Raw genomic sequence first — 25,723 nt, 5'->3', positions numbered from 1 at the left:
TTGAGTTTGCATCTATTTCTCTGTTCCTATAATTAAGTGTCTGCTTATACATAAATAAAATTATGAATTTATGTTCACATATGTGACAAGCATGAGGTTGTTAGAGACAAGTGTGCATCTCTCTTTAAACATGTTTAAATGTCATCAACATCATCATCATTTAACGTCTGCTTTCCATGCTGGCATGGGTTACACAGTTTGACTGTTACTGATAAGCTGGAGAGCTGTTCCAGTCTGATTTGGCATGGTTTCTACAGCTGGATGCCTTTCCTAACACCAACCATTCCAAGAGTGTAATAGGTGCTTTTTATGTTCCACTAGCACAGGTGCCATTTACATGATACCACTATTGGCCACAACTACGACTTCATGGGTGCCATTTACATGACACTGGCAATGGGCACGACTATGGTTTCACTTGGCTTCACAAATCTTCTCAAGCACAGCATATTGCCATGATCTCAGTCACTTGTCATTGCCTCTGTGACACCCAGCATTTGAGGATCATGCCTCACCACCTCGTCCCTCACCTCAGTGAGGCCCAATGTTTGAGTATAAAAAAAAGGACTAAATAGCAAATGGCTCTATTAAACGTTTTATATTGTATTGTTATTATTATATCTTTTTTTAATAGTCTTTTTTTTAGTAATTTCATTTAATACATATAATTAAGACTTGTGGTCAGAATCTTTCACTTGGATTGTTTTTATAGTGTGTGTATATATATATAACTATTTAACATTAAACATTTGCAAACTAAAACCTGTTGAATAGTAATGTCATCAGCATTTTATATAAACCTTATGGTAAATGTGTTTTTGCAGACTAAAGTATTACATAACTAGGCATATTAAATAAATTATTTAAAATTAATATATTTAACTTAAGTACTTAACAATATGATATAAAGTGATACTTAAGTTATGAGCAAGAACTATTATTATGGTCTATAACATTTAAGTACTATCCTTTAATACTTACAAAGGTCAATGTCGCTGGAGGTTAACTAGTTATATAAATACAAAGAGCAAAAAGAGACTAGTAGCAAAGGTATTAGAACACTATCATGAGTTTATATTCTATAGCTGGCAATGCTATGCATTTGCATATAACACTAAATTCTGTTTGCTTCAGTTTATTAAACTTGACATTAGGCACCACAGTTCTAGGAGTGCTACCTGAAATAATCTAACATCCTATCTGGATTTGACACTTATCTGTTTAATGCTACAAAAACCAAGATAAGTAACACCCACCTACCAGTTTGTTACACATTTTGTGAAAGGACCCATGACTTACAGCAGACAATTATTGCAGAAACATTTAACCTAAATCATTTCTTCTGTCTTAACTGGAATAACCAAGAGTACTGATTTCTTTTGAAAATATTAAGCAGTGACCTTGATTTGCTATGATACCATCACTTCAAATTAAAGCAGATCTTTATGTTGCACGTAACCATAACACAATTGCATTGACACAATTTTCTCAAGTTAGCATTTCTTTAACCCGAAATACGCTACCTTTGCTTCAAGCTATTTTTACAATAATGAAGAATTTAGTGAAGTAACTTTGTAATTATGAAGTTGAAGTTTGGGGTATAAATTGGCATGAACTTTTGATGAAAATTTTAAAATTTAGATCAGTTTAAAACAAGATGTTTGTGCCGTAAAACCATGGTCAAAATCAAGAAGATCTGTATCAAAAGAGTTAAACAGTTCTGGCATGAAATTCTGCTTCTGTCAGTATTTTTTGTATTATTGAGAAAGTTGAGATTCACTTGAGTTTTGATTCCTAACAAAATTATTCTCTCTCTCTCTCTCTCTATATATATATATATATGTGTGTGTGTGTGTGTGTATATAAAAAAAGCTTTAGCCTTTTATCACTTGGCATAAAGTCACCTTTCTCAATACTATATTTTTCAGTTGAAGGGTCTTGTCCTGCAAGTAGTTTGGCACCTCACTGGTGTCTGTGTCATGTTAAAAGTACCCACTACACTCTGGAAAGTGATTAGTGTTAGGAAGGGCATCTAGCTGGAGCTTGGCACAGACCTTTGGCATGCCAGCTCCTGTCAAACTGTCCAACTCGTGCCAGCATGGAAAATGAACAGATGTATTTGTAACAGAAATATCCTCTTATAGATAATGGTAAAGACTCATTCCATATGTTTAAAATCTAGCTTAGGAATTCTAGATTTAAAAAAGAAAAAAAGTACAACAATGACAACAAATGCAAAAATTGAATCTTGTAATTCAAATGCACAAGATCACCATTTTATGATTTAATTTTCTAATATAGCAGCCCCTTCCAAAAATTCCATACCTAGTCTGCTAAACAGTTTATCAACATTTTCTAGAAACATTTTATAGCTGCTCTTTTCTTTAAGACGAAGAGCTACTGTACTCTCTCTCCATCATATTCGCCTGTTCCGTTGTATCTTTCATCAACACACATTCTTCAGAGTGTATTTTCGTTTTTTTCTTTTCCATAGCCTTTAATATAAATTCTTAGGCTCTTCTACTCTTCCTGATGGAACAGGTGTGGTAAAAAGGCCTCAACAAGAAAGCATATCTACAAATCTGGCATTTTATTATTCCTGGGATAGCTGTTTATCATTTGCTGTTGAATAATTCTCAATAAAGCATGTGAAAAATAGCTGAAAACATTCCACTATTTTGCTATCTCAATTTTCTTGTCCAAAACATATATATGGCTGCAGAAAATGTCAGATAATGGTTCCTGTAGATTCATTGAAAATTATAGCATCAGGTTTCAGTTTGAAAACCTGATGTAAGAAGATATATTATGGAGTAAAAACTTTTCTTTCAGAAAGGTCACATTTAGTCATGCTACTAAAGCAAAGTATCAAACCATTTCAAATACGCAATCACAGGACTGAAGCTACTAATCACCTAATGAACATAATTATTTCTTTCACCTACTCGAGAAATACTCAGGAAACAACCAACAACCTGATCTATCTTATATAATACCATATAATTAGGGAAGACAACACTCCTAGAGAATATTGATATATTGTCTGATAGCAACAAGATGCCACTTGATCACATTCTAACAGGCAATAATGTTTTGTGTATTAAGCTGTAAATTTCTGTAAAAGACAACCAATTTTCATAAAGTACATTTAGATATGAAATTTCCTATAAAATACAATGTTAAAAGACTTATTAGTGAAAATTTTCTTACAACAGATTTTTGATTACATTTTTGTCTCTGATAATTAAGCTTGCTGAGAAAAATGAAGCTTTGGATTTCAGTAGTTATTTTCTTAAAGCACTAACCATCATAATAAATTTGGTCTGTTTAAAAGCTTGCTTCTCATCAGTGTAAACCATTCAAACACTCATACATATATAAAACGGCTGTATAAATGATGATTGATTGGTTGATTTCGCTAGTTACATTTTACATTTTGTAGATAGATAGATAGATAGATAGAGAGAAAGAAAGAGAGAGAGAGAGAGAGAGTAAAGGAGAGATAGATTTAATATAAGAAGTTAAAGTTGGTAGGGAAACTGCAATTTTGTGGTAGGGGGATGGTAAAGATGACAAAAGTTACATAGTCAATGGATGCCAAATACATTATACATGCTTACACACACACATATCCACATGCATAGTGATGAGTAGAAGGATAAAAGTGACAAGCAGCTGGTGGGAGGGGGGAGGATAAAGAAGCAGTAGGCTTACAAAACCATATATCATCATCATCATCACTATTTAATGTCTGAGGTCTGGAAAGCCAGCGGCTGCACCAGGCTCCAATCTGATCTGGCAAGGTTTCTACAGTTGGATGCCCTTCCTAACGCCAACCACTCCAAGAGTGTAGTGGGTGCTTTTAATGGGCCACTGGCACAGGAGCCAGTCAGGCAAGCCTGTCATCGATCATGTTTGGATAGTGTTATTTTACATGCCACCAGCACGAGAGCCAGTCAGGGGGCACTGGCATTGCCCACGTTCGAATGGTGCTTTTTATGTGCCACTGACATGGGAGCCAGTCAGGGGGCACTGGTTACATCTACGATTTTGGTTTTACTTGACTCAACAGGTCTTCTCAAGTATATTATATCACCCAATGCATCAAGGGTACTTTTAAATGGGCTGGACATGAAACACTGGCATTTGGCCATGGCTGCGATCTCACTTTAGTTGCTGGGTCTTCTCAATCATAGCATATCTCCAAAGGTCTCAGTCTCCTGTCATTGCCTCTGTGAGGCCCAACGTTCGAAGGTCATGCTTCAACATCTCATCCCATGTCTCTTCCTGGGTCTACCTCTTCCACAGGCTTCTTCCATAGTTCAAATTTATAGAAAAACAAAGACAGGTGTAGGAACAACAAGCAAGGGTATTAGTTTGACACTTTGGAAAAATGGAAAATATTTTTACGTTTGGAGCCTATGCTCTTCAATAAAAAGGTATAAAGAGGAAATAAATAGAGAGAGAATGAAAAAAAATGTGCTGTGTTCAGTGGTCCAATTGAAGCAATATTAAATTAAAATAGCCAACTATGTATTATACTTATTGTAGAAACACTATTGATAGGCCTGTTACTGCAGTATTTATCCTGAAATAATATTTCTTATGAATATGTTGTGTTAAAAACACAATAAACATCAGAAGGAAAGGAAAATCGGTTCAACAGTAGCCAGTGAGAATACCTGATGCATATAGACCTTTCCAATGATGTGCACTCAGAGCTAGTCACATGCCTGTATGAAAATTCATTACTTCTGATATAGTAAACAGTAAATTAAAGTCTCACTGGATGTTGTGAATAACCATCAACTTAATAAAAGTCCACTAGATGTAATTGAGGCATTATTAAATTAAAATAACCGTTTATGTTGTCAACATTTAATGTATATACATGGCTGATAGGCCAGTTTCTGTGATAGTTGTTTGGAAATAACGTAGATATGCTGTGTTAAAAACAATAAATATTGGAGGGAAATAAAAAATCATCCCAGCAGCAAAGCAATTTAATTAATCATTCTTTTATTTTAATTACTAAATTTTGTTTAGTATATTGTATTTATATAATTCATCCTTTTTTAAGTTCAAAGAGAAAAAAGCTATAAAAAAAAACTCATGAAAAGCACAAAACAATGTGTATGTGTGTACAAATCACTCTTATATATTATAATGCATTATAAGAAAAATAAATGCAAATAATAAAATATAACAACTCAATCAAAATCTCTATTTAAATGATTTTTTATTAAAACAAAAAATGCTTAATCAACAAAGTGAAAGAGCACAGGTTTAGTAAAATAGACACTGGTGTTTTTTACTTTGATATTCCCAAGTGATTGGCATCATATCAACAATGGTTGCCATACGTGACTGGCTCAGTCATCTTGTGGTACATTAAACACACCAGATCCTTAGCCCGTACAGTAATTACTCAGGTGGCCAATTTGAAATATGCCAAAAGAAGGTGAATAGACAAGTTGCAGATGGACTGAGAGCAATGATCAGATGAAACTGTAAGAGATTCAAAAATTAAAATCAGTTTTATATTCCTAGATCATATACATATAGCTTGATCTTACCATAATCTCCAAAGTGGTTACCTGATTCAGAAATATACAAAATGAAATAATAAATACAAATAAATAAAAGCATTTAAATGGAGCAGCAGTCAAGTACTGGCTAGAGTCATTGTTATCAACTAATGCTCTCCTTGCAAAAATTGTTGTATCCAAAGTAGAAACTACTACTACTACTACTACTACTACACCAAAATAACCGCCACCGCTACCACCGCCACCAACAACAATTCTGGGAGAAATAACATAAGCACCAATCATGTGCTCAGGTTAATTTGATAAACAATATCCCTTCTCTAAAAACATGAAGCTTTTTGTCAGTATAGATTATTGTCCTCATCATTGTATGGGATACATGGAATATGCATCCTTGTTTTCTTTTTCAACTACACTGTCATTATTATGCTATTACTTTTAGAGAAAGCTTCATCATCAGATGTCTCCATAACACTCAGGTTTATGTTTGATAATTACATTATAATCATTGTTATTATATCAACATTGGTTTCACTGACATGAATTGCATTGACAGATTACTGAGACAGGATAAAAAGACCCCCCAACAAATGGACACAAAATCCATTAGATTTACAATTAAACATTATGACAACTTGGTCATTAACTACATAATTTATTTCTTCTAATATCTGTTTTTGATACAATTAGCAAAATTTATGTGCTGATGCCACACAAAAAAAATACACTGTAAAATGGTTGACATTAGGAGGGGCATCCAGCCATAGAAACCATACCGAACAGACAATTGGAGCCTGGTGCAGCTCTCCAGCTTGTCAGTTCCCATCAAACCATCCAATCCATGGCAGCATGGAAAATGGATGTTAAAGGATGATGACAATGATTATGATTATGATGATGATGATAAATTAAAAGGCAAGAGATGAAATATACCTTATGAAAAAGCTCTGTTTGTTGACTGGGTTCCTTACTGTCTCCAACTATGAAATAAATAAAAAAAGAATGTATCAGCAAAATGAAATTAAATGCGTAATAAGTTGACAAGTATAAGGGAACCTAGAAAGCAACAAAATATGTAAAAATTATCAATTTAGGTTAGAGATGATGCTGTCTGAGAAAAATTATCACCATAAAAGATAGGGCAGAAATTTTCCTGTAAGGAGATTCTCTCATTAGGAACAATATTTTGGCTGCAAATTCTGAAGAGAAAAAGTTGGTTTAATGTTTCCAAGCAACCACATATTTAAATAAAATGAGAACACAAATATAAAAGTAGATAATAATCACAATAACCCCATGTATATAGGGTAAATCATTGCAAGTACATTTCTATTCTAGTGTTCATTCATAACCATGGCTTAAAGCTACCTTGCAAAAACCTCCAATAAAAAAAATCTGATGGAGTAGGCTCACTTCATTTCTTTCCAGTCTTCTCAAAACCTCTGCATTCAAGGCTCATGTCTCACTGTCATGCAACATTGTAGTTCCAACACAAGCATCATATAACCTGCCTAGCTCTCTGAGGGAAAAGACCTTTGTGGTCAGCAGCAAGCAGCAGAAGCTCACTGAACTTTTTCCAACTTGTTCTTACTCTAGTTATTATGTTTTCAGAACAACCACCTCCTCTGTTGATTACATCTAGGTAACAAAAGCTAACAATTTCTATTGAGCCATCCAGGAATCAATTCTAGGTATAGCTTCCATGCCAATATTTTCCTAATTCAACTAAAAATTCATCTATGAGAACAAGATCACCAACATATAGGAGCTTACATAGACAACCAGTTTTAAACTCATTTGTGATGGCCTGCAGGACTATGATGAATAGGAGGTGACTGGGGACTGAATCTTGATGGACTATTATCTTTATACTAAATTTGTCACTGAAATCACTGTTCATTCTTATTTTACTTACTGCATCTTTGTATATAAATTGTATGGCTTCTATGAGCGATTTGCCTATATCTGGTTTTCTTGATGACCACCAAATTACTGAGTGTGACATCCTCTCAAATGCCTTTGGATATTAAAGGATAATGATGATGGTGATGATGATGTATATGTGTGTGTATATATTACATAGTTTAAAAGTAGAACAAATTGGTTTTCCATAAGGATGAGAAGTCTGTTCGGCAATTCACATTGCCAAAGTAGGCCATCACTAGTTTTCTCTGATCCTGCTGTTTATTTTATATACATACAAATATTTACATAAACACACATATATGACCATCTAATTAATGTTATATAAATTCCAATTAAAGACTCTTGTCTCTGGGTTAGATATCAGCTCTTTTTTTTAAATTTGAAAAATAAAAGTGAAATCAAAATTGTGATTGAACCAAATTCGATGACTGGCACCTGTGCCAGTGGAGCGCTAAGAGCACCGTCCGAGCATGATCATTGCCAGAGCAGCTGTCTGGCTTCCGTGCCAGTGGCAGCACCGTTTGAGTGTGATTGTTACCAGCGTCGCCTTACTGGCACTAGTGCTGGTGACACGTAAAAAACACCATTTTGAGCGTGGCTGTTGCCAGTACTGCCTGACTGGCCCTCGTGCTGGTGGCACGTAAAAGCACCCACTATACTCTCAGAGTGGTTGGCGTTAAGAAGGGCATCCAGCTGTAGAAACTTTGCCAGATCAGATTGGAGCCTGGTGCAGCCTTCTGGTTCGCCAGTCCTCAGTCAAATCGTCCAACCCATGGAAGGCGGACATTAAACGATGATGATGATGAAAACCAGAAATTATACCATACACACACACATGGTTTTATATGTAACATTATTTACAAATTAAAATAAAAAATATGATAGCTTGTCTTATTAATGAAGTGAAAATAAACTTCTTATCAAGGTCAAGGTTTTAGATTTAGAGATAATAGACTCATTCTCTTATGTAAAATATTCAGCTAATAATGTATGTTTTTTCAAACAGTAACAGCAGTCAAAATACTAGTAAAAGCTCAACTTTCAAAAGAATCAACTGTAGAGTTTGCAGGGTTTTAACATTCAGAACTGGTCAATAGATCTGTATCAGTAAAAATAAAAAAGGCAAGTATAAATGAGATGTAGAATGAGCAGAGATAACTTTGTGTGTATGTGTATGTGATAAAGTGGCATAGTGCAACAATGACAACAGACAGGCAAAGAGAGATTGTGTAATATGTATTAAAGAGAGAAAATAAGTTACAAGAAGACTGAAGAGAGCAGAAGAGGAGGGAATAGAGAAAAATTATAAAGAAAAAAAAAGAGGGAAATTAAATGAATAAAGAGGAAATAGAAATTGAAAGAAACAAATTATTGAAAGAATCAATATGTATGCATGTGTGATAAGTGTACATGTGCAAGTGTATGCGATTATGTGTATGTTATAATGTGACTGTGAAAATCTATATGGTTGGTCATCTATGTAAATGGATGTATGTAAATGTAGAAGTATGTTATTCTATGTGTATATGCTTATATAAACGTACATAAATGTGGAGCATACATGGTTGTGTGTGTGTGTGTACATACATTGTGAGAACATGTATCATTGTGTATGTGTGTATGTATATAGATATATGTAAATGTGTAAGTATATAGTTGTGTGCATGAGTAAGTGTACAAGGAAGTATGTAAATGTGAAAATATACACAGTCATGCATGTATGTGCAAGCTCTATGAAACAGAAGAAACACCTGGCCAACATTTCATAAGGCTAACAGCCCATTATGCACTATTAGGTAATAGCTAAATAACTGTGAATAATGGCGCAGATATTTTATATTACAATAGAGAAAAGCCACTAGTGCCAACTGATCTTTCACATATCTACAGTTACACAATCTCCTTCATTTTCTCACCTTCCTCTCTTCACTCCCACCCCATCTCTCTCTCTCGATTCGCATATAGGTATGCATGCAGACGCACGATTTATTTTAATCACACAAAAAAAAGATAAAAAGATTGGAAATGAAATCTAGTTTTCTGGTTGAGCGCATTGTAGAGACATTGAAGAATGTGATGGACTTAAAGACAATTCACAGCCAGGTGTAAATATGTGTGTGTTGATACAGGTGTTTATTCTATAGATATTAATTTGTAAGTAGGACGCTAGCTACTACAACTCTTTCAAATGCCCAAACTGGTTGGTTCATACCTAAATGTCACCCTGTTAACAAATTGACCTGAAAAGCAACAGGAGCCAATAGATCTGTCATCTGTGAGAGGCTGTCAGAAAATATAAAAGAAAGATAGAAAAGATAAAAGAATGTAGAAAAGTGCCTCACTTCCTTTAGATCAAACAGAAGTTTTAAAAATATACTTGCTTAACAACATGAGTTTTTATATTTTCACAAATATATATATATATATATATATATGAATATAATATGTGACAATCAGTTGGTTATCATAATAAAACTCAGAGTTTCGGATACCGGGGCTGAAGTCTGTTCCGGCATCTCATCAGTTATTAATACAAAACGCTATGAAAAAAAAAACTGTTGAATAAAGGGAAATTACTCCAATAGGCATGGTGAACGTAATACTTCATTCATAGAATCCACATATGCACACATATACACACACATACATGTACGCACACACATGTATGTATATATTTATATACATACTCACACACACGTGTACACATACATATAAACACATATACATATATATATATGTCTACACATACATGCACATACGCATATATACCTATGCACGCATCACTACGCTCATATATACATCTCAACGTGCACACACACATATGCAATAATCATAAACCGTAAAACATTCATATTCACCACAAAAATTGAATATACAAATGAGTTATATATGTATAAACACAAACACACCCTCCTGTTTGTCAAACACATCTACACCTGCAGATGTATAAACGTATATACATACATATGTATGAAGGAAGAAGACAAGTACAACAGGTAGAGTCTTGCACTCGTATACTTATACAATCATTCGTACACATGTATATTTGCACACACATATACATTAGGTATAGACTACATGTGTATAAGTTACACAATTATAATGAGTGAAAAATAATATACAGAAAAAATATATAAAGTAATAAAATATATATAAATATATAAGAGATGTTAAGACATATGAAAGGCTTGTACATAATATAAAAAGCAGGTTCTATCTGTGATCTTGGGGTAGGGATCCAAAAACATAGCAAATGTTTTGCTATATGTGGACATAGAATAAGTACAAAAGTAACAAACTTAAAAAATTAAATACTGGGGTTGATTTGTTCAACTAAAAATCCTTCAAGGTGGTGCCCCAACATAACCACAGTCATTGGACAGTGGCCAATTAAAAAATGAAAGATCCTTGGGAAGGAGCTTCTATGTGGTCACTTTGATTTGCTAGAAATGGTAGTCAAATTTTTTAAAAATCATACCACACCATCTTAAAGAAAGATTGCATAATGCAGAATTGGAACAGTGCTGAAAAAAAAACCCAACAAGCAAAAATAAAAAATAACAAAAAAGGCATAGCTAGAATGCTTTTGATCATAGTGTTGTCCAATCAAAGTCAATGTGCTGTTAAACAACAACAACAATACTTATAAAAACTGTTGCTTTCATATAAAAGATCAAAATTTCTATTTTACTTATTTGTTTGGAGATCCTCTGTTAAAATCAACTTCTTTAACTTTAAGAGCAAAAGTGTGATCATTATTTTAACAAGCTAGACTGGAATAAATAGCAGTACTTGTAATAAAACTTTTGTTAAAAAAAATGATATTATTATTTCAGCAATAATTATTTTAATCACTTAATCACAAAACTTCTGAGAGTGACACACAATATCTGTCTCTTACAATTAAATTTTCCGTTAGACACATGAAACAAATAAATGATGATCTGATAAAACTTCTTTAAGAAGAAAGAACATCTTTCTATGATATTATTAATTTCTCCACCCAACAAACAATAATAATCTTGCTTAAATAAATAGCTTTAATGAATGGTAAGGTGCTAATATTTCAATTACATTTCTGCTAACTCTTCTCAGTCACAGAGTAACTCAGTCTTTGAAGTGTAAAAGAAAAATATTTTACTCTATATTAGAGTTAACATCTATTAAAATAAAAGGAAGAGGCTTGCCTATAATGCTTGACTTGAAGAAATCTTTGATCTGCATATTTTAAGGAATGACCAAGGAAGTGTGTGTGTGTGTGTGTGCAAGTGTGCATGAGCATATTGTATGTGTTGTTTAGGTTAGTCTTGAGCAAAATCTATGATCATCTGGATTATGTATTCTGGAGAAAAGACAGGATGGTTATAGCATTTCAGATGCGACCAGACTATCTCTTTTTGCCAGCATATTTGGTCAATGTGAGCATTGTTTAAGATGGTAAAATGTGGTTTGAGAAGAGACTTTGGCTGCAAGTGAGTCAAGTGACTCACAAAAGGAACCCTCATTAGATTGTGTGAGTGTGTGACACACACACACACACACACATATATACATAGATATTTCCTCGGCAGATTATCTAATCCAGTGTCCAATTTAACATCTTAGCTATTGGAAAATGCCTTTAGAGGAGAGCGCTTTGTTGCAAACATTGAAGCCAGGTCTCCTGTTTGAGCATAACTTGTTGCCATTAGTCTCAATGGCCTTGAAAAAAGTCAGGAGTGATATCCATCCTTCTCTGACTACTGAAATAAAGAAAGAAGAGAGAGGGAGAGCAAGAGTAAGTTGAAAAAAGAAATCAGCTCCTTTGATACAGATAAATATCTTCAAAAATCTAACTTGTCTTCAATTTCTTATGGTCTTAGCAGGTTGATATAAATATGTTACAAATATACTGTTTCAAAAATGGTTGTTGTTAATAAAGTGTGAGATAAATGTGATGTATCTTGTACATGAACTGTGAGCTTGTTACTTTCCAACTTTCAGATTTTCACTGCTGGGAGTTATATGAAAGGGACAACTGAGCATGTGAGTCTTCCTTTAACAGTACATAACCTCTCTAGAAACAAGATTTAGGTAATACTTCCTGGGCTCTTGTGGCTCAAGGTTAAAACTTATCAAGAACTCAAGTGGTGGTCTGCTCTTAGAGGTGTAGGCCCACCATTATGTGAAAATACCCATGTACTCACTAACTGACTTCTAGTTATGTGTTATAATGCCACTGCTTCATGATTGCTTTCCTTCTTCATGAATCTAATTCAATAATAACTAACTTGAAATAACTATGATAGTTGATACTGTTAGATATACATAGAACAGATAGTTTGCATTATTTATTGGAAACTAATTCTGTAGCTGGAGATGAATCTATGTTTAGAGAATTTGGATGGGAGAACAATCAAGCAAGGATGTGTTCCTTGCCCTGACAATTTTAATCTTTTTTGTGTTGTTTCTGAAATACTCATTCAAGTCTTTAATTGATAGTATTTGCCTTCGCTCAAGGTCTGATGGTCAGCTCTACATTACACACAGGCTAAAAGTCAAACCTAAGATAAAGAACATGCTGTTTTCTGATGATGTAGTTATCTCCTCAAACTCTGAGAAGGCAACTTCATCATCTTCCTCCCCCAGAGGGACTCTTAACAGGAACTTGAAACCTATTTGATCACATAATCAGTATCAAGAAGACCTAAATCATGGAATGAAGAATTTCATCTCTTCTTTGATTAAAAACCAAATAAGATGAACTGAATATGACACATGAGTTTCAATATCATAGTTTCACTACTACTGATAACCCCGTTATAGGTGCAAAACTGAAGAAGAACACTGGTACAATAGCTACTATTCTCCCAAGATGTACTAAGAAACTATGAGAGAATAAACCGCTTAGAATATTTACCAAGGTTGAGATGTTCTCAAACCCCTGACTTTAGCACACGTGTATGGCAGTAGTCATAGACAAACTCTTCACAAAAACACAAGCTTTACATGCCTCATAAGAAGTGCCTGTGCAGAATTTTTTGGATCAAATAATAGGACAAGATCTGCAGTGCCAACATACTACCAGGGAAGGAATTGCTTCATTTTTGCTTCCTCTGCCAACTTTGATGACTTAAACATGTCCATTGTATAGTCAATGGTTGATTTCCTAAAGACCTATTTGGTGAACTGGCTTCTGAATTAAGAGACAAAAGTTGCTCACATCTGCAAAATAAAGATGTGTACAAGCATAACAAAAATGTGATAAACACAACTCTATAACCTGGGAAGCAACTGCAGGTAACCAAACTCTACGGAAGCAGTAAATATTACAGAGATTAAAAGGCAAAGAAAAACATTCATAAAACCTGAATTAACAACACTATCATGAGAAAGATACATCATTCCATAGAAAATCCACAAAAGATGCACTGGCCTTTATATGCCAGATCTGCAACCAAGGATTGGACTTCACAGCCATTTCAGAAGATGTTCTTCATCTTCTGCCCCCAGAAGAACTCTCCATATTTTTCAAAACTTACAGACGCCATCTATACTGTAGAAGCAGCTTTATAGAAACTTAATGCTCTGAACACTGTGAAAAACCTCTTTCGTTTCATTTTCTTATCACTGATTTGTACAATATATACAATTTGTTCAAATGAATGTCCACAATGTATGGTTATCATTGAAGTTATGTTTCTTTAACTAATTCTAAGTAATGAAAATAACGAGAGAAAATATAAATGAAAAGATCAAGAGAATTTACAAAATCCTTATATACCACCAAAAATCTAGAGATTATAAACAAACCATTAGGCAAGCTAGATTTGTTTGTACAAAAGTAATTCCTAAGTAGAACTATTAATTGTTATTAATAATAATATTTACGGAGTGAAAAAGAAAAAGCAACAATTAATCTTGGGATAGAAGGCTTGTGTGTATGAATGTATATGTAAACACATATATAACTAATATGAGGGTGATTATATACACACATAACTACACACCCATATATTCACATATGCACATATATTATCCTTGCATACATGTAGAAACAGGAAAAAGGTTTCGCATGTGTTGGAAATATTATAGTGCACTGTAAAATGGATACAAGCATCTGACAACAAATAAAGATAGTTGTATGATTCATTTGGTGTGTAATGGAAATCTCAGAGACACATTGAACTGTGAGGAAGTAAAAATGGTAACTAGGAATTAAAAACATAGGCTAAGAATTTGAAAAAAGAAGAGCAGAATGAAGTGTGACTATGGGTGAGGACAACAAGTAACTAATGTAATTAGTTAGTTATGTATATATCTGTCTGTCTGTCTGTATGTCTGCCTGCATTCCTTCATTACTGCTGTTCTTTAAGAAGTGCAATCCATCTCTAAGAAGTGGTTGTATACATAAATGAGTTGACTGCCACTGTGTGTGTGTATGCATGTGTATCAGATCTGCATAGCTTAGTCAGTAGAGCATCAGACTTTTATATATGTGTGTGTGTGTGTGTTTGCTTAATAGTTTTGTGTAATTGATATACTAAACATGCACCGAATAAAGGATTTAAATGCAGTTAGTTCAAATAATATTTTATATTGATAGTGACTATTTATTTCAAAGTTTTGTCATTAAAACTGGTACCACAAAATGGTAGCATATATATCTTTTTTGAAATGTTGGATCTTGAAGCAGAAAAGCTCTATACTATTGTGTAAATATTGGGTTAAAAACCTCTTTGGATTGAAAAAGTCAAAGGCTGCCTGTGGAATATCAGCAATATATATATATATATATATATATAGGTTGGCATTTGGAAGGGCATCCAACTGTAAAAATCTTGCTAAAACTGACCTTGTCAGCACTTGTGCCACGTAAAAAGCACTCAGTTCACTCTGCTGGGTGGTTGGTGTTAAGAAGGGCATCCAGCTGCAAAAACTCTGCCAAAACAGACACAGAAGTGTGGTGTAAGCTCCTGCCTGGCTAGCTCCTGTCAAACTGTCCAGCCCATGCCAGCTTGGATAGCAGACATCAAACGATGATGGTGATAAACACGCAACAACAATGAAATTGTTGAAAAAATTGTATTACACGTGTATAAGGGATGACCACTAGGTGGACATCCAATATGCTAGAAAGAGGTCATCAACGACCCAACCACAAAGAAAAATAATGTTATCCAGAAAAATTTTGCAAAACACCAGAACTGGACAAAATGAGAAATATACAGAATAAAGAATTATCTATGTACTGCAGTTTCGAACATTAACGTTTTACTTACGTAACAACATCCGTGTTCTCATCAGTATAGACGTTCTAGAATCAATATAATTTGCAGAACTATACACGAATTGTCTTCATAAAATAAGACTTGCATATAGTTCTACCGATTACATTGGGGCTATTTTTCAAAATGCCTCAGCACTGGTGCGCAAAATTCCGGAAACAATTCTGCAGAGAATAATTCACTGCAGTATATGTTGCCGGCTGGAGAACATAACTATTTAAATTATTATTTATATAGATAGGGTGATAAATTGAATATTAATTCAATTTAAAACCAATGCTAGGCCACTTGGTTATAGTCTCTCTTGTCTTGCTTGGTCTTCTCACGCAAAGCATATTTCCACAAGTCTCGGTCACTAGTCATTGCCTCGGTGAGGCCTAATGTTCGATATATATGTATATAAATATACAAATGCATATAATGGGTACAGGACGTCACCAACAATAAACAACATGAAGTACGAAAGCAAATGAGTTTAATATGCAAACAAGGAGAGAAACAAATGGAAAACAGGACAAGTAACATAAAAAAACGACCCTTCATCAGTTGTCGGTTGTCTATCTACTCCCCATTTCAAGCATTGAGCAACATATATATATATATATATATATATATATATATATATATAGATATATATATATATATATATATATATAAGATAGATAGATAGATAGATAGATAGATAGATAGATAGATAGAAAGATAGATAGATAGACAGACAGATAGATAATGTATGCCATCTTTTTACTATTAGTTAGTAAGCACATATTGAAATAGGTCTACCAAATTGCTTTCTCAATATTCACTGTCATTCTCTACTGATCAATTGGAGAGAATATTATGATAAAGTAGCAATCCAAATTTAGTCAGTTTCCAGATGCTGGGATTAAAACTGTATCAGCAACTGACAGTGCAAGTTTCTCTTCTTTCCATTCTTTTTTTTTTTAATAAGAATCAGTTTATTTGTAAATCTTCCTTGGCAAACACAAGATCAGGAAAAGTCTGGCAGACGGCTATAAAACATGCCAGTGGGACTTCTATTAAGAGAAGTAAATCAAAGAAAACTTACCGACTGGATGATATTTTAACAAATCATGCTAAAACTTTTGCACATATCCATCAGGAAATCTACATTCATGTGGGGATTTTTAAGTCAAGCCTACAGATATCAAAAATGCTGAAGGATTCTATGTATTATTATTATTATTATTATCATCATCTAGTCATATGTTTAAATAATCTTATAATCTTTTTTTTTTATAATTCTTGTTAGAAAGAACTGCATGAAGGCAATAAGAAAAATATAATTGGTAATTTCCTCCAAAAATATACATTTGCTTCATTAGAAAAATAAAATAAACAGTGTGTTGCAGATCAATTTTGATTTTGATTAATACACCATTTTGAGCGTGGCCGTTGCCAGTACCGCCTGACTGGCCTTCGTGCCGGTAGCACGTAAAAGCACCCACTACACTCTCGGAGTGGTTGGCGTTAGGAAGGGCATCCAGCTGTAGAAACTCTGCCAAATCAGATTGGAGCCTGGTGTAGCCATCTGGTTTCACCAGTCCTCAGTCAAACCGTCCAACCCATGCTAACATGGAAAGCGGATGTTAAACGATGATGATGATCAATGGGGACAAAATCAACTGAGAACAGTTGAGTAATCTATCAATGTAAGTGGTGATCAGATAAAAGATTTTTCTGTAGTCTATTTCTAATCCTTAATGTGTAGTTGTTATCACTGAGGCAAAAATAATGGCCATAAGCACAAGAGACTCAACATGTATTTTAAAATGGCACGTTCATACTTGCATAGTTAAGATCTTCAATTTTCATATGGCTCCAGGTTTGCTTCTACTTCTACTGAGCATCACATTGGGAAAATGTACATCTTAACAACAAAGGTATGCCTGTGCCTATACAAATGTGCATGTGTGTATAGTAGAATAGCTAAAGTCACTGAGTCAGAGTATGCGCATTGATAATATATTTTAGCATAGTGATAAAATATAAATAAGCTCACACACACACATATTTAGCTTTGCTGCACAAACAGACCCTATAACACAACTGTAAGGTTCTCTGCAGAACTGTGGACTACTCCAAGAACAGGCTTGCTCTATCTGGCTATTCTATCCTATCAAAGCTGTTCCCTTGTGTTCATATGAGAGAGAGAGAGGGGGGGGAGAGAGAGGGGGGGGGAGAGAGAGAGAGAGAGAGAGAGAGAGAAGAAAAGGAAAAGGCTTGGGACTACTTATAAAAAATGCTACAAGTAACAAGTACTAATTTTACTCATTGATACATATTATTGATACTTTGACTGGCAGAACATAGACAATAATTACTAAGATAACATGTGCTTAATAAAATTGTAAATAACTCCCATAAATATATTTGATAAGCATGCATTCGACCTTGCCTTCATAAATAGTGAGATTGAATGAATTATGCAGAAATAGAGAACATGTAGAGATGTTGTTTATGAATAACAAAAATATATACATCTGTGTGTGTGTGTGTGTGTGTGTGTGTGTGTGTGTGTGAGTGTGAGTGCATGGGCATGTGGATATAATCAGTATAAGGGCATCCAGCCGTAAAAACTCTGCGAAAGCAGATCTTGCTGGAGCTGGGGCCATGTAAAAAGCACTCGGTCCACTCAATAAAGTGGTTGGCATTAGGAAGGGCATCCAGCTGTACAAACCAAGCCAAAACAGACAGTGAAACCTGGTATAGTCTTCTGGCTTGCCAGCCTCTGTCAAATCATCCAACCCTTGCCAGCATAGAAAATATATATATATATATATATATATATCAGTCATTGTTTTAATGTCACATTTTGATGCTTGCGTTTGGTGGACAGAATTTATTGAGAGAAATTTCTATAGGAGGTGGGTGCCCTTCCTGTTGCCAACCCTTACTAATTTCCAAGAAAGGTAATATTTTTCCATGGCCACAATTGTTTTTTTCAGAATTTTGGAAATTAATGACATTCATTTACAACAATCATGCAATGTCAAAACAAGGACAAACACACACCAGGCTTCTTTCAGTTCCTGTCAAATCTACTCACAAGGGTTTGGTCAGCCAAGGGCACAGCAGGAAACATTTTCCCAAGGTACTACACACTGGGGTTGAACCTGAAATCATGTGGCTGGGAAAAGCAAACTTCATAACCAGATATGTATATTGATCAGTCTTACACTTGCCAAATAAATAGAATATACTTCATTGAAGAGAGCCAATGAACCTGAATCTTGTCCATTTGTTTAACTACCACACTGAATTTCCTACATTTTAAGTTATTTTATAGAGTTATCTCTTTGTTTGCTGCTTTTAGATTTTAACCCTTTAGCATTTAGATTACTATGTTAAATGTATTGCTTGTATTCACATTGTTTGGAATTAAATCATACATTATCTCACAGCTTTCAGATTTTGATGATGTAAGTGGCCAGATCTGGCTGGTTTGAACATAAAACAGGTAGAATATTTGGATCAGATAGGGCCAGTTTAAATGCTAAAGGGTTAAACACTCTTAGATGGAGATTTTATATAGTAATTGTACAGATCAGTGGGTCTCAATTAGGGTCCGTATGACCCCTGGGGGTCCACACTAGCAAAATAGTAAATTGAGAATCCACAGTAGTATTTTAAAGGTCCATGAAAAGGTTTGCTTTTCATGTATTTATTGCAGGAAACAATCAACTTTCTTTCTCAAACATTTTACACAGTTCAGCTTCCACAAGTTAATAACAAAATAAGAATTTTGAAAGAAGTATCTATAAAACTAGTTTCTAACTCCTTAGCATTTAAACTGGCCATAACCAATCCAAATATTCTTTCTGTGTTATACTCAAACCAGCCAGATCTGGCCTCTTACACCTACTGACAACGTCATTCTAAAAACGAACAATCACATCATCAAAATCTTGAAGTTACAAGATAAGTCGTGATTAATTCAAAACAATGTGAATAAATAAGTATATATTTGACAGAATAATTTGCATGCTAAATAAAGGGTTAAACATCAAATGGCTGGTTGGATGGGTATCACCTGAATAAAACAGTAATCAAAGGGGTTCATAGATAAAAAAAAAATGGTTGAGAGCCACTGGTATTAATAGTCTCAGTTAATCAAAGTTTTTCAATTAGATATATTGCACAGTGAGACATAACCATATAAACACTACAGTTTATTTTCCTATTCTAAAAAGTATCCTGATGTTCAAGGCTCTACTAGGTTAATGAGCTCTGAATATTTCCTTTATGCAGTTCATTATGAAGAGAAGATAGCTCAGCCACCAAATTCCTTTATATTATATCCTCTCACTACATGAAGTGATGAAAGAACAGTAAAAAAACAGTCCTATACAATCTTAAAATGGGACACTAGCAACAGGAAGGACTTTGCTCAATGGTATGCTTGAACAAGGTTAGTTTGAAGATAAACAACAACAAATGCGCTGAAATGCATATCAACATTTTGTTTCCTGAAAATTGATAATCATTCAACTATGTAAATTAAGGATTATTACTGATTTCAGATAAAAGTTATTGAAGAGTTTGATTGTAGGGACACCATTTAATTAGAAGTAGACTATTTCTGAGTAGTAGTAGTAGTAGTAGTAGTTGCAGGAGCAGAAGCAGCAGCAACCTGAATGCTATTTGGTCCAGCTCCTTTGTTAGGTTTTCAGAAATAAAGTTGTTTGATGATCTCATCAGTTAACTTTCTTTCAACAGACTGGCATGAATATAACTGATTGAATAAAGTCTTTAATTCATATTTCTAGTCATATCCACCTATTGTTCATGGTGATGACTATTACAGAATAGTTTGTACCTATACTCAAGCTTTGAAAATTAGCTCTCTAAACATATTAATTATAGAAAAAGAAAAAGAGTTAAAATTATATCTAATTCATTGACTTGAGGGTAATCTAGTGAAAATATTTGTACACAATATTAAAATATTCATATTTATTCTCTGTGTAAAAGTGTAACCTCGTTGGTTTTAGTTACTTCTCTTGTAAAGCCGTAATGAAAGATCCCTTTAAACTCAATACACCCACACATATTATGCATATTTTATTCAGTTTTTCACATGTGATGAGTCATTAGAATACAGCCTACACCCAGAATGATTCGAATAATTATCAATCAATAATTAAACAGTTCCTATTCAACAATAACAGCACACTCAATACTCTTCTGTGCTTCCTTTATTCAACTTTGAGCCAGGGCAACAAGTGTCCATTTAATGTTTCACCAACTACAGAAATAGTTTCCAATAAATTATGCAAACTGTTTGTTCTATATATGACTTAAGAGTAAGTCATTAATGAATTAGATTTATGAAGAAGAAAAGAAAGAGACTGATAATAAGTGTAGGTTATAGTGAGGGTAAAATACATACAGGACAAATTTAAGAGGTCTTCAGTTAGAGATTACAAGAGAAATAGATAGAACCCACTAAGCTACACTTTTACAAAGAGCAGTAGATATGAATATCTTAATCTATATGAATAGATATCTTCATTACATTTAATACATTGTATTAGATGTGAACGAGGAAAAAAGAAAAAGTGGAAACATCAAGCCTGTCTTATAATAACCTTAACAAAAGATGGGTGCAGTCTACTGAATCGAGACCATTATTTTCTGGTACTTATATATAAACCTTCGAGGGATTGAAAACAAAAATTGCTCTAAAATATGAGTCATTGAACAATATCCTAAATCTATTTAATACAATTCCTTATCATTTGTATCAACTTCAATGCACTAATAATAATAATCCTTTTGACTATAGACACAAGGCCTGAGATTTTTGTGGAGGAGAATAGTTGATTACTTCAACTCCAGAGCTCAACTGGTACTTATTTTATCAGATTTTAAAGGATGAAAGGCAAAGTTGACTTCAGCGGAATTTGAACTCAGAACATAAAGAATGATGAAATGCTGCTAAACATTTTTGAGAAAAAATATGGAAAGCTAAAAGACTGAGCTTATGTCTTACATGGACAGAACTTAGGCGTACATGTGAAGACATAACATCTACAGAAGATTGTGTTTCTTGGAACTGCATGGATTCTCAGTTGGGTTCTCAATCTGAATGAAACATGTTACCTTAGTCCATTGGTTATGGACAGCTGACACTTTGTTAGAATCTCCAGTTGGTGTGTTAAGCAAGAATAACAATAATAATAATTGTTTCAAATTTTGAAACAAGTCCAGTAATTTTAGCGGGAGGGATTAGTCAATGCCTTCCACCCCAATACTTGATTAATATTTTCTTTTATTGACTCTGAAAGGATGAAAGGTACGTGATCCCAGTACTTGGCAGGTACTTTACCGACTCTGAAAGGATGAAAAGCAAAGTTGAGCTCAGCAAGATTTGAAACCAGAATGTAAAGAACCAGAAGAAATACCACATAGTGTTTTATCGTATGCTCTAATGATTTTGTTAGATCTCCCCTCCTAATAATAATAACAATAATGATGGTGATTATTTCTAATGTAGACTCAAGGACACACATTTAGGGAGAGGGAGGATTCAAATAAATAGACCCCAGTACACACAGTTAACAGGAATGTCTCCCAGTCCACCATGGCTGTGATGTTAACTAGAAAAGCGGCAGGTTGAGTGCAGTGCCAATGAAAACAGTAATGGCTGCAACAACAAACGAAGCCAAAGATCAAAGAGGCTGCAACAACGGCAGTTCAAAGATCAAAGAGACAGCTTAGACTTTCATCCCCTACCATCACTATCTCTGCCAGACTCAGACGCCGGTTTCGAGTTAATTGGCAACATTTACACTGAAGGGGAAATCGTTAAACACACTTAAGAACTTCATATTATGAATCAGTTTAACACTTCCTGTTACCCCAGTGTAGTTAATGAACACATTCAATCTTTTTCAGAGAGAAAATGTGTTGGAGTGCGTGTGTATATGAATGAGTGCGTGTAAATGCTGTCAAAACAAGTAAAGTGAAATATTAGCTATATAAGAACGGGTACAGCAAAAAAAAAACGTTTAAAGGAAGAAAGTAGGCAAGCAATGCAACAGTTAAAAAAGGTTAATTAAAGAGAGTAATAAAACTAAAATGTTTCTGCAGCTACATTGTCAAGTACAGAATTATATATATGTGTGCGCGCGCACGCACACACACTAAAGTGTATATGTATGATAAAGTGGTGTGCAATTCCATTTAACAGTTCTACATTAATAAAAAGAAAACATTTTCAGTATATACGCACACTCATATACCTACATACGTAGATACAAGTGCACACTATATACACATGTAGTGTGTGTGTGTGTATATGTTGTTGGCACTCCGTCGCTTACGACGTCGAGGGTTCCAGTTGATCCGATCAACGGAACAGCCTGCTCGTGAAATTAACGTGCAAGTGGCTGAGCACTCCACAGACACGTGTACCCTTAACGTAGTTCTCGGGGATATTCAGCTGACCCTTTGAATTACAGGCACAACAGAAACAGGAAGTAAGAGTGAGAGAAAGTTGTGGTGAAAGAATACAGCAGGGTTCGCCACCATCCCCTACCGGAGCCTCGTGGAGCTTTAGGTGTTTTCTCTCAATAAACACTCACAACGCCCGGTCTGGGAATCGAAACCGCGAGTCCGCTGCCCTAACCATTGCGCCTCCACCGTGTGTATATATATTAGGAAGTTATATAGAAATTTTTATTTTTATTCTTAGTTTTAATGAAGATATCTTAGAATTTGTATGATTAAGTAGGATCCGTTAATAATAATAATATAAAGAAAAATAGCCTGAGGACGCACTGGTGGATTTATGTATTAGGTATAGCCTAGTAAAACAAATCACCAGCGCAGAAACACGTGTAGCGTTGATTAATATTATCTTCTTTCCCCACAGACTAATAACAGGTAAGGTATATATATATATATTTTTAAAATGTGTTTATATAATTTTTAATTAATTCTAATGTACTTTATTTTATTGTACGATATATTAGGATTTAAAATTATTATATTAGATTAGTATTTTGGATATAACTTTCTATGTGTACTCCAGAAAATAAGGTTGTCCTGAAATTGAAGTTGTGGTCTTATTGGTAAAATACCAAATTTGCAATAACATATATATAGGTATGGGTATGTGATTGAGAGGTTCACTTCTCTCTTACGTGGCGTTGGGTCCAGTTCTAGCGTCTGGTACCTTGGTGAGTGTTCTATTATAGGCCCAGGGCCAACCAAAGCCATATGAGTGGATTTAACAGATGGAAACTGAAAGGAGCCAATTCATAATCATCATCATCACCATCATTTAACGTTCGTTGTCCATACTGGCATGGGTTGGACGGTTTGACTAGGGCTGCACCAGTGTGATTTAGCTTAGTTTCTACAGCTGGATGCCTTTCCTAATGCCAATCACCCCGAGAGTGTAATGGGTGCTTTTACGTGCCACCGGCACGGAGCCACTTGAGTGACAGTATCTGGCATGACTATGAACTAACTTGACTTGATGGGATCATATATATATATATATATATATATATATATATATATACATACAGAGAGAGAGAGAGAGCATAGTGCAGTCCTCGGACCCATTGTATCCTATATATATATGTGTGTGTGTGTGTGTATAAATATATAAAATTGTTGCCATCATTTGATGTCCACATTCCATCCTGACATGGGTTGTTAGATGGTTTTGACAAGACACAATGGGTCCAAGGATCACACTCTACTCTATGCCTGCTTTTGCATATTTCTAGGGCTGCATACCCTTCCTAATGTCAACAACTTTACAGTATGTACAGGGTATTTTTTTCAAGGTACCAGCACTAATGAGGTTGTGATGCAGCTTGTGAAAACTAAGTTCCTCTTCAAGTGAGTGAGGCTACAGTAGAGAAGGAGGCAATTTTATGCGAAGAAATGAGCGTGAGGGGTTAAAGTATAAGGAGAAGGGCCAGAACAGAACACATTTCTTACAGTATAGGAACTACATGGCAACTCGTATTATAGAAAAGAGGGTGGGAGTGACCAAGGTGGAGCTGGAAAGAGGCAAAATAGTAGTGATGCAATGTCATGGTGGACGCTTAAGCTATGTGGTAGGTGGAGAGAGGAAGACAGGAAGTTAAGTGGGAGTGCAAGATGGTTAGAAAGAGAAAATGGATAAGAGGGTGAATATAATGAAGAACAAGCGTTGAAGGATAAGTAGGGGAAAAGGAGTAGATGATGACTGTAGAAATTGGGCAATGATCGAGGGACGACCAATAATACATATGAGTTAGGAGGCAGGTGAGAGGGTATAACAATGTTGAAAGGGAAAAGTTGGGAGCATAATAATAATAATAATAATAATCCTTTCTACTAAAAGGCACAAGGCTCGAAATTCTGGAGGAGGGGATAGTTGATTTTATCAACCCCAGTACTCAACTGGTACTTATTTTATCGACTCCGAAAGGATGAAATGCAAAGTCAACTTTGGTGGAATTTGAACTCAGAACGTAAAGACGGACGAAATGCTGCCAAGCATTTTGCCCGCCGAATAATAATAATAAAACTTTAATATGAAGCAAGCAATATACCAACTGGCCTAAGAAGTGTCAGACAAATGTCCAATAGAAAACTTGAAAAACTGTGAATTGGAGACAATATTTTTTGCAAGTGCCCTTTGACAAGTATCTTTTTTAGTCAATTTCCTTTACCTCTTGACTTCCTTCTTTCATCAAGTAATGAGGTGATCATAACTTCTGATTAAGCCTAATTGTTACTGGGTGATATGCTGATTACATTGTGTAAATGGTACTTTCAGACAATATTTAGATAGTGTTCAGTCCCTAGATCAACTATTTTATCTAATGAAACCCTCAGATGACTATTCCTAGTCAGAATCTTAAACAACTTTTTTCCCCTGTGAAATGAGTCCCACTAAAATGTTTCATAATTTTTTACAGGCTATTAATTATAATTGTGGAGGCACATGGC

General features: G+C 34.6%; 1 protein-coding gene across 1 annotated transcript in view; it reads right to left on the bottom strand.

The window, feature by feature from the left end:
• Positions 1-5,222: 5,222 nt before the first annotated feature.
• The window catches only part of LOC106875218 (notchless protein homolog 1), a 212,335-nt gene continuing 191,834 nt past the window's right edge, over positions 5,223-25,723 (bottom strand). The window contains exons 14-15 of the mRNA XM_014923267.3: positions 6,483-6,529; positions 5,223-5,508 (exon numbers count right to left, since the gene is read on the bottom strand). Coding sequence (XP_014778753.1) covers positions 6,517-6,529 — 13 coding nt within the window. The 3' untranslated portion in view covers positions 5,223-5,508; positions 6,483-6,516. The remainder of the gene's footprint in view (positions 5,509-6,482; positions 6,530-25,723) is intronic.

The sequence above is a fragment of the Octopus bimaculoides genome, chromosome 1 (genome assembly GCF_046866305.1).
Source record: "Octopus bimaculoides isolate indiv1 chromosome 1, ASM4686630v1, whole genome shotgun sequence".
In the NCBI taxonomy this organism is placed as follows: Eukaryota; Metazoa; Mollusca; class Cephalopoda; order Octopoda; family Octopodidae; genus Octopus; species Octopus bimaculoides.
Note: the sequence above shows the minus strand (reverse complement) of the source record. Positions and strands in the feature narration are given on the sequence as shown.